The sequence below is a fragment of the Barbus barbus genome, assembly GCF_936440315.1.
Source record: "Barbus barbus genome assembly, chromosome: 24".
In the NCBI taxonomy this organism is placed as follows: domain Eukaryota; kingdom Metazoa; phylum Chordata; class Actinopteri; order Cypriniformes; family Cyprinidae; genus Barbus; species Barbus barbus.
Genome location: NC_136752.1, coordinates 14,332,858 through 14,347,117, shown reverse-complemented (window position 1 = coordinate 14,347,117; position 14,260 = coordinate 14,332,858). Strand labels below are relative to the sequence as shown.

At 37.7% G+C, this 14,260-nt stretch overlaps 1 protein-coding gene across 2 annotated transcripts in view; it reads right to left on the bottom strand.

The window, feature by feature from the left end:
- Positions 1-2,220: 2,220 nt before the first annotated feature.
- LOC306843919 (circadian locomoter output cycles protein kaput-like) overlaps positions 2,221-14,260 on the bottom strand; it is a 55,610-nt gene continuing 43,570 nt past the window's right edge. Inside the window, exons 13-24 of one of the 2 annotated variants that reach the window (XM_079375640.1) lie at positions 14,000-14,082; positions 10,647-10,753; positions 10,366-10,513; positions 10,125-10,200; positions 9,096-9,267; positions 8,903-9,003; positions 8,665-8,754; positions 7,390-7,548; positions 7,076-7,315; positions 5,710-5,894; positions 5,164-5,437; positions 2,221-3,931 (exon numbers count right to left, since the gene is read on the bottom strand). In XM_079375640.1, coding sequence (XP_079231766.1) covers positions 3,632-3,931; positions 5,164-5,437; positions 5,710-5,894; positions 7,076-7,315; positions 7,390-7,548; positions 8,665-8,754; positions 8,903-9,003; positions 9,096-9,267; positions 10,125-10,200; positions 10,366-10,513; positions 10,647-10,753; positions 14,000-14,082 — 1,935 coding nt within the window. In that variant the 3' untranslated portion in view covers positions 2,221-3,631. The remainder of the gene's footprint in view (positions 3,932-5,163; positions 5,438-5,709; positions 5,895-7,075; positions 7,316-7,389; positions 7,549-8,664; positions 8,755-8,902; positions 9,004-9,095; positions 9,268-10,124; positions 10,201-10,365; positions 10,514-10,646; positions 10,754-13,999; positions 14,083-14,260) is intronic. The other variant, XM_079375641.1, reaches the window with a different exon arrangement.

Here is a 14,260-nt window from a genome sequence, read left to right as displayed (position 1 = left end):
CAGATTTTTTTATTGAGTTTAGGAAAACAGAGCTATGCTCTGGCAGCCCCTGATGGAGCATTACAATTTTTGAAACCTAACAAATGGTGAGAGTTTAAACCTATTTAAAGGTATAATTAAATAATTAGCTATTTTTCCTCCATATTAATGTGTACTGACCAGATAAATTTCATGAGCCAAACACAAGTGCTCTGCAAAGAACATCACACGTACAAAGATTAAATGATAGCAAGAGAACACTGATAGACATCCAGAACTTCTAGTGCGTACATCAGAACTACAGAACATTTAACATGGTTCACCACCTCCTTTTCCACTGGGCGCTTTTAATATTTCAAAAACAAATTCAACAGGGTTTTGCCATGTTCTCCCATCTTTTCTCAAAGCTCTTTGGGTTAAAACGCCAGCTGACATGGAGTTGTATCGAGCACCACAGACAATTCAGAGGTACATTACCATTTTTTATAGTCCTGTGTGTGTGTGTGTGTGTGTGTGTAAATGCAGAAGAATGTGTTTTTGAAGAGGTCACCATCACAAGATCAAGTGAGGAAGAGAAAGGAGGGGCAAGATTGGTGTGGGCTTACTATTATTCTGAACCAACTTGAGGAAGCTGTAGTATTTCTGTTACCTTAGGTCTGACATAATACAAATCAGTGCAGAAAACAGAAAAACAACCCCTTGTACTCTAAAACATCACCACGTGTCAACAGCTGGCATTTGATGCCGGTGCGAGTGGATGCACTATGCATCAGAAGGTCATTTTCGACCCAGCCTGAATTTGTATAGGTGTCCTATACTTTTTAAGTAAGATTCCTTAAAAAAAAAAAAAAAAAAAATATTACCTTCAAGTACCCCAAAACATAAGCAGAAGTCTGTAGCAAACATCAAAGACCTCTCTAACTCAAATAACTACTTCCTAATCCAACTGCATTGTGGGGAGAAAGTTCAACTGGTCCTCCAGTGTGTCACAGTTTGTTTAAATCCTTCATTTGAGGTTACAATATGGAGTAAGCTTAATTTTCTGTTCCCTTTCCTAGCAAAAGGTGTATAACAGCTGTTTTATACATCAACTATAGTCTATCTGCATAAATTCTCTGTTCTGACCTTGCTGTAGAAAAATAAGAACATCTAATTTTCAATATATTCCTCTTTAAAATATTCTTTAAATGTTACTATAAAGCTAAGTGACAGTTTTACATTCAATCTATAATCTCGCCTTGCTCATTCTAGCCGTGCCGTCATCAGATTTCTGTGGAATTGAAATGAACAGCCATCCATTACTTTTACACGACCACAGAAACCAACACATTAATGACCGTCAAATACTGTAGGACCATCTAGAAGGGTAGAAGAACAATAGGATGAGTTAGATTACATACTGCATTATCATAGATCACATGAGTTATTCTGCTATCGAGTGGATACTGCAACATGAACTGTGATTGGACCAGCACTCCGGGTGGTTGGCTTTAACATCCCACACAAACCAAACATTCTGACTGGCACTTTCCTATATAGTGAGGTCTGATATGGAAAATATCAGAATGAACTACTTGTACTAACCTGGAGAAGCAATATAGCTCAGTGTGCTAACTTCTGATGATTAGAATAATAATTAAAATAATTAATAACATGGTCTTGTCTAACAAGACCAATACAAAAAAATACAAAAACTGTCATAAGTGCTACCTGTTGATAAAAGTGACTCAGCTTTTATATTTAAAAAACAAAAATAGTGTTTAAGATTTCTTCTTAAGGATAAAAGGGCTCCATCCATCATAGATATATAACTAGAGGAAAACATAATTATTACTTTTGAACATTCATGATGGTTAACTACTAACAACATCTCATCGAGCAACTTTGGAGAAGCTTTAATTCTATCAATTCCTGTCTTGTCAAGCATAAATAGAAATCTTAAGATCCTGAAGACAGTTATATCAGTATATCAAATTAATCAACAACCGTAATTGTAGCACTACAGAGGCCAATAAACAGAATCAGATTGTCAACATTAGGGTTGTTTTCTGTGCTTTGGACAAAGAGCTAGAAGTTGCTAGTGACTATGTCAGCGTTACAGAGGTACTAGTGAACCGATACATTCCTGCTTTTCCAGAGCTGAGTGGAAGAAGTTTGCAAAGTCAAGTTGCTATCATTGAAATGTCATCGTTTGTCAACGAGTGGAGACCCAAGAAAGGCAAGTGAAAGTATTCCTGCATTAAAGCTGTGCAAATATGTGATAATTTATTATCTCTAGATGATAAACAGGTTTGGTTGTGTAAAATATTTCTGGTTAGTCAAACCTATTTAATAAGTCATACCAAAAACACTGTATAACAGTGTAAACAACCATGTAAACCATTGTAAAAATAGAGGAAGCAATGGCTTAGCCTTTAACTAATTTACCTGTATCCTTTAGGATCATACACACTATGCGATTATATTTTTCCTCATCATAACCCTGCTGTTTTAAGCATCAGTTCCAGTTTGGCAGAGTATGTAGCTATCATCGGTACATAATAGCGAATGTCGCAAGGCCGCTGCCAGCCTAATGATTCTGTGTTAATCAGTCGAAGCGCCATTTCCTACTTTTTTTGCCTAATCGCATGATATACTAAATCTGAAGCCTTCTCTTTAAACTATTTACAAATGTAAAACATCTCTCTGAAATATACCTATTTTTTGCAATTACTAAGGTGTATAACACGATGCAAAACATCTAAAGATTGCCTGTTCCTTTAACAGTTTTACTAAAACACGAAGGCCATTTTAAACCAACTGTGACAAGATCTGTGGATCCAGCATTGGCAAACACACACACACACACACACACACACACATACGAACACATGTGCGCAAGCACATACACACACTCACCCCCATCCCACTGGAAAAAGGAAGTCTGTGAAGAGATCAGCCATTATGTGTATTAAGTTTTTCTTTTTTCCTCTGAATATTAGAAAAAAAAGTATATTCAAAGCTACAAATAACAGACTACGCTTTTCGTCTCATGCATCATATAAAATATTAGTTTCTCTTTCCTTTTGTCCATATATTTACACATTATTTTACATGTGAACTGTACAATAAAAGTTGAATCCACGTGACATTCTTAAAAATATTTTCTGACCCATAATTACTTGCGACAAGTAAAATGAGGAGGAAAGAGGAAGAGAAAGAGAGGCGCCGTTTGTCCTGTGCGACGACTTCAAGTCTTGAAGCCTTCGCTGCGGCTCGTTCTGCATAAATTAAACTTGTGAAAGAGGGATGACGGCACACACTGGGCATACGAGACAAAGGGGTCACGGTTATTGTGGTGGAGACAATTTGTGGAAAACCAGACACTGCTGCTTCCTTGCCAGCCAGCAGAAAGTTTGGCGTTCATGATCGGACCTCTCCCAGAATTCAGTGCAAGCAGCCGTTGATAACTACCTATAGGTCGGAGAGGGCACGGGGTGAAAAATCGACACTCGTTTAGGTCTGGCCCTTCACCTATAAGCAGTGGAAGGGTATCTGAGAGGGTACAGTACAAAATACTGCTATTGTTTAGCTCCAAACAGCCCCCTCAGAAGCCCGCCAGCCTGCAGGACTGCTCAGTGGAGATTCGGTTGTGTCCCTGACGTGCGGTCAGCTACTGAGGTGGCGCTTTGGACCGGTCCGACATGCTGTCTGAGCGATGAGCTGCCAGTTGCTGCTGCAGCTGCTGCTGCTGTTGTTGATGTTGATGTTGAAGCTGTTGTTGTTGTTGTTGATGCTGCTGCTGCAGCTGTTGTTGCTGCTGTTGCTGCTGCTGCTGCAGCTGTTGCTGCTGCTGTTGCAGTTGCTGCTGTTGTTGTTGTGTTGCAGCTGCAAAGGTGCCTTGCTGCTGCAGGGGAAACGCTGCCTGAAGGATCAGCTGGGCAGATTGGTTGCCATGTAAAAGCCGAGGGGCCTGCGGAAGGAAGCACGAAATGTTATTATATATGGTGATATGGATGCAGTGATATTGAAATCTTGGCTGATACCAATAAGACAATAATTAGGTTCATGTTATGGCCAATAATCAACACATGACCAGTCATCTGAAAAAGTTAGAACACCCTATTGAATTGCATGGTTTTCCATATCAGGACATCATAAAAAAAATTATCTGTTCCTTGAAATCAAAATTTGGAAAATAAAACCTCAGAATAGTATGTCGCACATGCACATTGAATTTGTTTTGCAGTAATCAGTTGTTCCACAAAGTGGCAACACTGACCTGGCACGTTGCTTCATAGTAGAAAATGAAACTAAAGAGACGGAACAACAAAATAACGAAGACTGCAATAACAACAGACGATCACATTGTCAAGAGTTTGTGAGCGAGATGGTATGAGATAGCCCAGCTTTGGTTTAAAAGTGTTAAAAAATATTTGTTATCGGTCATAACTTATTTACATTCACAAACAAAAAACTTTACAGCCACCCTATCTATCCATTTTCTATTCAAGTCGATATGAAACAGAAATTGTGAGTTTTCCTCACTACTGCGATATACGCATATCCTATGAAACAAGAAAAAAAAAAAAGTAGGACGAGACTTGATGTTGTCCATCTGGAATTGATTCATGTGTCGATATGGAATTGGATCAATTGAATCAACAAAAAGTGGAAACTAAATGGACAACTGATGTAAATGTCATCAAAGAAGACATAATGAGGGGGAAGGGAACGTTCATATTTTTAATTAAAGATTCCAGGGGCACATATTTAAAAAAGAAAAAGAATGATTGATATGCACTGATAAATTATTCATAATAAACACTGCAACATTCCATTAAAAAAAGTTAGAATTTTCATTTCATGGTGATTTTAATGAGAAAAGTTATCCATTGTCCAATTTGTGAAAGATCTTTCACACCTCTTTTGTCAGCCACATTGATCGCTTCACTGACTAATTTAACACTAAACTAGGACTCTTTCACAAACCACACAACACTACTCCTCTTTTGAAGACCTGAAAAGTGTTATATGGATTACTTCTAATTATTTTATGGTGTTTTCGTATCCATTTTGAAGCTGTCTGTAAAAGAACAACCAGGAAATTCTTCCAGGTTTAACTTTATGAGGTTGAGTAAATGATTACAGAGTTTTCGTTTTTGACTAAACTTGCTAAAAGGGTCCTAGTCCTCTGTGTGGTACCTGTAGGAACTGCGTTTGCTGCTGGGCAAGCTGAGCCTGGGCCTGTCCTTGCTGTTGGGCTGTTCCTGTAGCTGTCTGTGACTGCGTTTGCGCCTGCTGCTCTGGCGTCTGCGCAGACGGCTGCTGGGTAATGCTGATTGTTTGAGCCTGGCCCTGCTGCGGGGCAAACGCAGTCACCACCTGCCCCATGAACATGGTGGTAGGCACCATAACTGCACCACATGCCATTGGGCCGGTTACTAGCTTAGTGAGGAGCTGTGGGGCAGCAGGGAACCTGTGGGAGGCAGGACAGCAGGTTATCAGTTAGCTTTGTTATGAGTTTCTGTTGGGACCAGTTGTACCGTGACATGGTCAGGAGTCGAAAAATGTTTTATTGTTCATTCATAAATAATCAATAAGTTTCCATAGCTATAGGAAATGGAGGAGACACGAGATGAATGATTTTTTTTTTGAGCTAGTCTAGTTCTCTAATGTGCTTATTAAACTGTGTACATGTGCTTCATGTTTCAACGTATCAATGTGTGTTTGGAACAGTTGCACATGTACCGTATCTGCCGGTCTTGTGCGAATGTGGCAACCGTGGATCCGCTGGGGGTGCTGTTCTGCGCCAAGCTTGTGGAGATCTGCACAACGTTGGCCTGCGCCGGCTGAGAAATCATCATGGTATTATACAAAGATGCAGGCAGTGCTCCCTGAGGAGACTGCAATGTGTGAGACGACCTCTGAGACTGCTAAAAACAGACAGGGATAGAAAGAACTGATGTTAGACTATATTATTGTATATACGTTTATTTTAGTGCTAGGCAACGATTAATCGAGATTAATCACATCCAAAATAAAAAACATTGTTTATGTAATATGTGTGTATATTTATTATGTATATATAAAGACACACACATACAGTATACATTTTGAAAATATTTACATGTACATATTTATATTCATATAATTTATATTATAAATAAATATATGTAATATATAAACAAAATTTTTCTTAAATATATACATACATGAGTGTGTGTGTATACATACAGTATCTCACAGAAGTGAGTTGGAAAATAATGGTGGCCACACAAAATTTTCACTTAGGGGTGTACTGACTTTTGTGGCCAGCGGTTTAGACATTAATGGCTGTGTGTTGAGGGGACAGCAAATTTACACTGTTATACAAGCTGTACACTCACTACTTTACATTGTAGCAAAGTGACATTTCTTCAGTGTTGTCACATGAAAAGATTAATACAATATTTACAAAAATGTGAGGGGTGTACTCACTTCTGTGAGATTCTGTACACACACACACACAGACATAATATAATACTGTATTTTTATACTTTCACATTCAATAGAAGGCTGTTTTATCTTTTTTTTTGTGCATAAACGTACCACAGATTTTCACTCCTCTAAACAGCAATGTAGAAGTGTTACTTTAGTATTATTTATATACTATTATAGTTTTTATTAATATTTTACTTTTTGATTTAGTTTTTTTATTAGATTTCATTAGACTTTTATACTTTATTTAGGTTTAGCTTTATTTAGAATTAGAGTAACTAATTATTTCAGTTAGTTGTCAAGGCTATATTTTTAAATACCATTTCATTTTCAGTAAATTTTTCTCATAAAATATATTTATTTTTCTCATCTTTATTTCAGTTTAAAAAAAGTGTTGTGTTTTAGTTAACGACAATAATATTTTAATGCAGCACTATAATCAAATTGGATTTCCTGTCGTTAAGTAATATGAGGGACTAAACTTTATTTTTCATCCAATTAAATTACATATTTAATTTAAATATACTGAACCTAAAATTTAATAGAAATTTATTCAGTTAAATAAATAAATTTGAATTCCTAGTAGACTATTGCCATGTCTGTTTTTCAAATATGTTTTCATAACTGACTGTCTCACCTGAGTTAGAGAGGAGCTCTGATCTCTGAGAAGGTTCTGTTGTTGTGGCGGTGCCTGTTGAGGATGCTGTGTGACACTGTGTTGTGTCGTTGTGTGTGTGGATTGCAGGCCACTTTGCAGGCTCCCAGCCGGCACCACCGCCCCCTGCATGGACAGAGCACCCCCTGGCTGCACGGATGATCCCTGTGTCAGCTGCACTGAGCCGAGGTTGACACCACTAGCTCCGGGCTGCAAGAACATCTACATAGCCAAACAAAAGTGTGTGAATTTTAGGCAGAGTGTATCTTTAATCAAAAGCTAGGGGACACTCTCACCTGTAAGCCCTGGCCTTGCACCCTTTGCAGCTCCTCCTGGATTTGCCGCAGTTCCTCTTGTTGTCTGTGGATGTTGGCCTCAATCATGCGTGTGCGCTGTTCCAGCTGCTCCTTAAGATGGTGCATCGCATCCATCTGCGTGGAAAACTGCAGCACCGGCTACGAAACAATGAACAGCACCACGTATAATACTTTCAGTAGGCCTCAGGGGTTAAAGTTACCAGAACAATACAGGTCTTCAGATGCAAAATGATTCAGTAAAATGCTCTTCAAGGTCCCATGATGCTTTGCAGCAGCATTTTATATAAATATAGTTTAAAATGTTATGATAATAGATAGGTAAGATGTAAACTGGATGTATACTGTAGAATATCTAATATTTAGATTCTTAAATATATTTTAATAAACCAAAGATATGATTTCAATGTGTGCGCAATGATAATAACAAAACTGTTAACAGTGCAAACTAAGCAGTGTGAAAATCAGAGCCTGTTAGAGAAAAGATCTCTATTAAAGGGTTAGTGCACCTAACCCTTGACAATCCTGTCATTAATTCATAAAAAATATCTTAATTTGTGTTCCGAAGATGAACTAAGGTCTTAGGGGTTTGGAACAATATGAGGGTGAGTAATTAATTACAGAATTTAAATTTTTGGGTGAGCTATCCCTCTAAAAATTAAATATTTGTATCCCTTTTTAAACAATTGGTAACATATTACTGTTCTAATGTTCAAACAAATGCCAATAAATATTTTTTGGAACAAAAAAATTGCATCCCAATGTAATTTGTATTATTTATGTATAACTTATTCAGTTTGGGGTTGGCAAGATTTTTTTTTATATATATAGAAACCAAGGATCCATTTATTTTGATCAAGGAATAGAAAGAGTAATTTTTTTAAATATTACATTTTCAAATAACCGTTTTCTATATTAATATGATTTAAAAATTCATTTATTCCTGTGATGCCAAAGCAGCCAAACTACACAAACCAGTACATCTATGATTACTTCTAATTATTTATTGTGAAACAGACTGTGTAGTTGAATAGACTGAATTAACTTCATTAATTCAAAAGACAACCGTTCCTCTCTCTGGGCCAGCGGCACACCAAAGAATGGCGTAGATCTCATTGATTATATGTGTCAAAGGTTAATTAGGGATATACATACATCGACCACCATGCTCGCTCTAGTGGCACCAGGCACTCAAAGACCCAGACATTAATTAGCAAGAGTGATAAAGTGAATGCAGTAATAGGGATGTTGAATTACCTGCACACTGGGCTGAAGTGGTTGAGGCTGCTGAGGCTGAGACACAAGAGATGTTGCCATCGTCTGTCCTGTGTTCTGAGAACTCATCGACTGAAGAGGGGCGACACACAGGGTCAATACTCATTTCATGTTAGAATTTTCTCTTCTTAACCTAAATTGCTGTTTGTTTCCATGTTAAAATGGGTTTTTGTGTGGACACTAGATTTCATACGTTTCATTAATGATGGCATTTACCAACCTGACTGCTAATGGAGGACCTCCGCTGTGATGTTATCTCAATGGCTGACACTGATTGGCGGGGGGGTGTGCTATGATCTGTCTGTAGCTTAGTCTGTGTGGCTACAGACACACAAACATACATACAGTATATGGGTCAGTAAAAGCACTGTGTAAACATCTCAATATGCTATGGCTGTGTTTCTGAGAACCACCTTCTGTCTTTGGTATGTAATACATACACGTGGGGTCCGAGACAGCGGTGAGTGAGGAGGATTTGCGGGAGCTCCGTGAGGAGGCAGAGGGTGTGCGGCTGTGATCGAATCGCTCTAGCGCGTCCTTCAGGCTGGAGGTGTTCAACTGGGACTCGGAGCCAGAGTCCTGAGACTGAGCAGATTGAAACAGACAGGGATTATAGGGTTGTTCTGGGTTCAGTGCAAGTTAAGATTTATCACCAGCATCTGTGGAACATCACTGATTATTAAAATAGAACATAATTGGGGGAGGGGCATTCTTTAAAAAAAAAAAAAAAGGTTAATTGAAAGGTTTATTAATTAACATTTATATAAATTATAAATAAATATATTAAATTAATATACTGAATACATGTTGAAAAATACATATACTGAGAAAATGCATAAAATACATATATAATAAAATATAAATGTTTTTTTGAATGATAAATTTGAATTTGTGTAAATATATTGGTGTATTTGGTGCCCACACTGAACACAGTGTGACCCATTAAATATAACAAAAACAAAAAATAGTAAAAAATATTGCACTTTATTTATTTAGTTAAAAAAAAAATGAATAAAGTGTGATAATACCATTTTAAAATAATAAGTGAGTATTATATAAAAATACAATTGTTTTACTGTATTATTTTTTTGTTTGTTTGTTTTAGGAAATTTCATCATTTTCAAACCTAAAATCAGCAAGCTTTTATTTGGGTGGGTTTATGGCAAGTAAGTATATGCACTGCCGGGTTTAGCGCTTCCGAGTGAAGCGTGTCAGTGAATGAAATGTCAGTTTTGCATTTTGCTGCGGAACCCGCTGTGCATAGCTTAGATTTCTGCTTTCAGTTTGAACGGAAATCTTACACAGTATTACAGTTGATCTGAAACGGTGATTGTGCATTAATAGCTGTCAACCATGTCAGTAAGCAAATGAGCTGTCTGAACTCATTTACACAGCACATTTTTAATTTTGGTTGCGCATACACACAATCAGTAATGTCTCACCTTGTCTGCTGAGATCTCAGGAGGTGATTCCTCAATGCCCAGTTCCCTGCGCTGTTCAGCCCTCACTTCAGCATAGCTGAGACAAAAAGAAAACATCACTAATAAAATATAAATAAATAAAACTAAGAAATTCTCTATAAACAGAAGCACTGCTAGGATTCAGTGTAAAATCACTGGCAGAAGATGGCAGCTGTTTCTTTCTTGTTAGTAGTTCAGATGTTAAATGTTCTGAAACTCTCACCTGACCACAGTGTGTGTGCATACGATGAACTCCGGTCGCGAGTTCCACTGGTGGTAGGTGATATAGTAGTGTGTCTGAAGCCAGATCCACTGCTGACCTTTAGTCAGGAAACGGTAATAGCACGACTTCCCCTTACCATACTGCATCACTGCAGAGAGAGAGATAATAATCATCTTATTATTACAAAGTTAAAACAGTGCCACTCATTCATAAATTTCAAACCATTGTCCATTTATAAAAGTGGGGAGACACGGGTACACACTAAGAGTAGATGAACTCACAGTGTTCATGGCACTTGGCCAGAGTCTCCAGGTCGTCCACATGGTAGTAGTCGTACCCTGAAGTACCCAGAACCTCGAAGGGTAGGTAGCCAATGATGGGGGGTGCCCTGCAAAATACAACAATGCAACTTCACATCATCTGCATACATGCATTCAGTGGGGTCATTCTCAAAAAATATGGTGACAAATATGTCCGCTGATTTGAGTCAAGATGAAGAATTCATATAAAATATAAGGCATTTCTCTATAATCTAACCGTTTGTTACATAACATTTTGCACATTTCAACAATACTACAATCCTACAAAAATCCTACAAAATTATTTGAATTTGTCAAGTGTCTGAAAAAAAAAAACCTTGTGCCCTTCATCCTGTATAACACTGACAATTCTTATTTATTTTCTTTTTTTTCCAGGTTAAGCATTAGTGCAAAGTCTAACAAGTGTGCTAAAAGCAAAACTAAGTTAATACATTTAATTAATACCCTTCAGGCTTTTTGATAGAGTGCAGAATTCATGGTTCCAGCGATTACGGCAAGTCATCCAGCAGCTTCAGACCATCACATATGATGTTCTTTTTATGAAATGCTGTGTTGGTTTTACGCCAGATGTAACGGAACACACACCTTCCAAAAATTTCCAACTTTTTTCTCAAAAGTCCACAGAATATTTGCCCAAAAGTCTTGGGGATAATCAAGATATTTTTTGACAAATGTGAGACGAGTCTTTGTATTCTTTTTGGTCAGCAATGGCTTTTGCCTTGGAACTCTCCCATGGATGCCGTTTTTGCCCAGTCTCTTTCTTATTGTTAAATCATTAACACTGACCTTAATTGAGGCAAGTGAGGCCTGAATTTCTTTAAATGTTGTTCTGGGTTCTTTTATGACCTTCTGGATGAGTCGTTGCGATCTTGGGAGTAATTTTGGTAGGCTGGCAACTCCTGGGAAGGTTCACCACTGTTCCAAGTTTTCTCCATTTGTAGATAATGGCTCTGATTGTGGTTTGCTGGAGACCCAAAGCCTTAGAAATGGCTTTATAACCCTTTCCAGACTGACACATGTCAACTATTTTGTTTTTCATCTGTTCTTGAATTTCTTTAGATCACAGCACGATGAGTTGCTCTTTAATCAATTCATCGAGTCCAGTCATCGTTATGGAGAACCGGAGTAAGGGGCGTCGGGGTAGAGTCAACCCCGACAGGGATAACTGGAGGCGGGGACCGACGGCGGTGAACTTTCATCTTTGCCCTTAGATGGCCTTTGTCAGACAGGTTCTATTTAAGTGATTTCTTGATTCAACAGGTCTGGCAGTAATCAGGCTTGGGTTTGGCTAGAGAAATTTAACTCCGCTTTCTAAAATAATGTGGTTAATCACAGTTCTTTCATGATTTAACAGGAGGGGGCAATTAATCTTTCATTACATTTACATTTACATTTATTCATTTACATTTATTCATTTAGCTGACGCTTTTATCCAAAGCGACTTACAATTGCTATATATGTCAGAGGTCGCACGCCTCTGGAGCAACTAGGGATTAAGTGTCTTGCTCAGGGACACATTGGTGTCTCACAGTGGATTCGAACCCAGGTCTCTCACACCAAAGGCATGTGTCTTATCCACTGCGCCATCACCACCCCCCCCCCCCCCTTTCATGTAGGGCCAGGTAGGTTTGGACAGATTTTTTCCCTTAATAAATGAAATCATCATTTCAAAACTGCATTTTGTATTTACTTGCATTATCTTTGTGTAATATTAAAGTTTGTTTGATGATCTGAATCTTTTAAGTGTGATAAATAGGAAAAAAACAAAAAAAAAAACAGGAAGGGGCAAAAACCTTTTCACAGCACTGTACAGTGGGTAAAATAAGTATTGAACACATCATCATCATTTTTCTCAATAAATATATTTCTAAAGGTGCTGTTGACATGAAATTTTCACCAGATGTCGGTAACAACACAAGTAAGCCAAACATACAAAGAAAACAAAACAAATGAGTTCAGAAATTAAGTTATGTGTAATAAAATGGAATGACACAGGGAAAAAGTATTGAATGCATGAAAAAAGGAAGGTGCAAAAAGGCATGGAAAGCCAAGACTCCAGTTGAAATCTATCAGTAATTAGAAAGCAATCCTGCCCCTTGTCAGTGAAAATTAATATTAGCTGGTTCAGTTCCAACACCTACAGTACCAGGACGATGAAGATGAAATGAGGACGGACATTTCAGCAAGACAATGATCCCAAACACAGCCAAGGAAACTCTCAATTGGTTTCAGAAAAAGAAAATAAAGCTGCTAGAATGGCCCAACCTATCACCTGACTTGAATCCAAAAGAACATAAGAACTAAGGATCAGAGTTCATAGAAGAGGCCCATAGAACCTTCAAGATTTGAAGACTGTTTATGTGGAAGAATGGGCCAAAATCACACCTGAGCAACGCATACAACTAGTTTCTCCATACAGGAGGCATCTCGAAGCTGTCATTACCTACCAACAAAGGCTTTTGTACAAACTAAGTATTAACTAAATTTCAGTAGTTCAATATTCTTTCCCTGTGTCATTCCCTTTTATTACACATAACTTAATTTCTGAAATGATTTGTTTTGCTTTTTCTGTGTGTATGGATTACTTGGGTTGTTATCGACATCTGGTGAAAATGTCATGTCAACAGCACCTTTAGAAATATATTTACTGAGAAAAATGGTGACACAATTCTTATTTTCCCCGCTGCATTTTAAAGTAAAGTTTTTAATTTGACAATATCACACAGTGCACACTTTGAAAGGATACTAAAGTGTGTTAAGTAACAGTCATTAAAGTGTACTCTGTGTACACTTCAGTGGTCTTATTTTATTAATATTCTAAATATTTAAGTACACTTAAACTTATTTTAAGTACACAATTCAATCTATTTAATTAAGCACACTTTATTACTTTGCTCGTTTTTCTTTCTTTTCTTTCAGCTTTAGCCCTCATTATTTTATAATTCTGCTGCTTTTTCATTCTTCTGTTCCTTCTTTTTTCTTTCTTTCCTGATTTCCATGTTTCTTTCTGCCTTTCTTTCTTTCCCTCTGTCTTAGTAACACACTGACATAGTGATGTATCTGTAGATATACAGCCATGAAATTAGAGATCCTCTGCTTGAAATCTAATAGCAAGAGGTCACATGTGACGCATTCTATCCAGAGTAAAATCTCATCTGGCCTCTAGTGATCGGATCACCTGAGGCAGATAATATCTGGGCCTAAGTGAAACTAACTAGCAGAGGTACTCTTTAGTTTTTCTGGAGAGGGAAGGTGATGTGTGTGCTTGACAATGAGCTAACAAAAACAGTCGTGAGAACAGATGAAGTTTGTACCTGTGGTCCAAGAAGAGGAATTTCCACTCTAAACTGTGTCTGGAGGTGAATTCCTCATTGGGCTCCTCCACAGTACACATTTCCTGTGGAACAGAGGTTATAAACAAGAGCGTTCTTACTTATAAGCACATCTAGCAGACAAAAATGAGAACAGAAACCAAGTGACCTACTTCTCAAACTGAGTGTTTTGCATGCTGGTCATTTATCAGTGTCTTCCGAAACAAAGCCAATTCTTGCACAAACATGTACAGTGTCTATCAA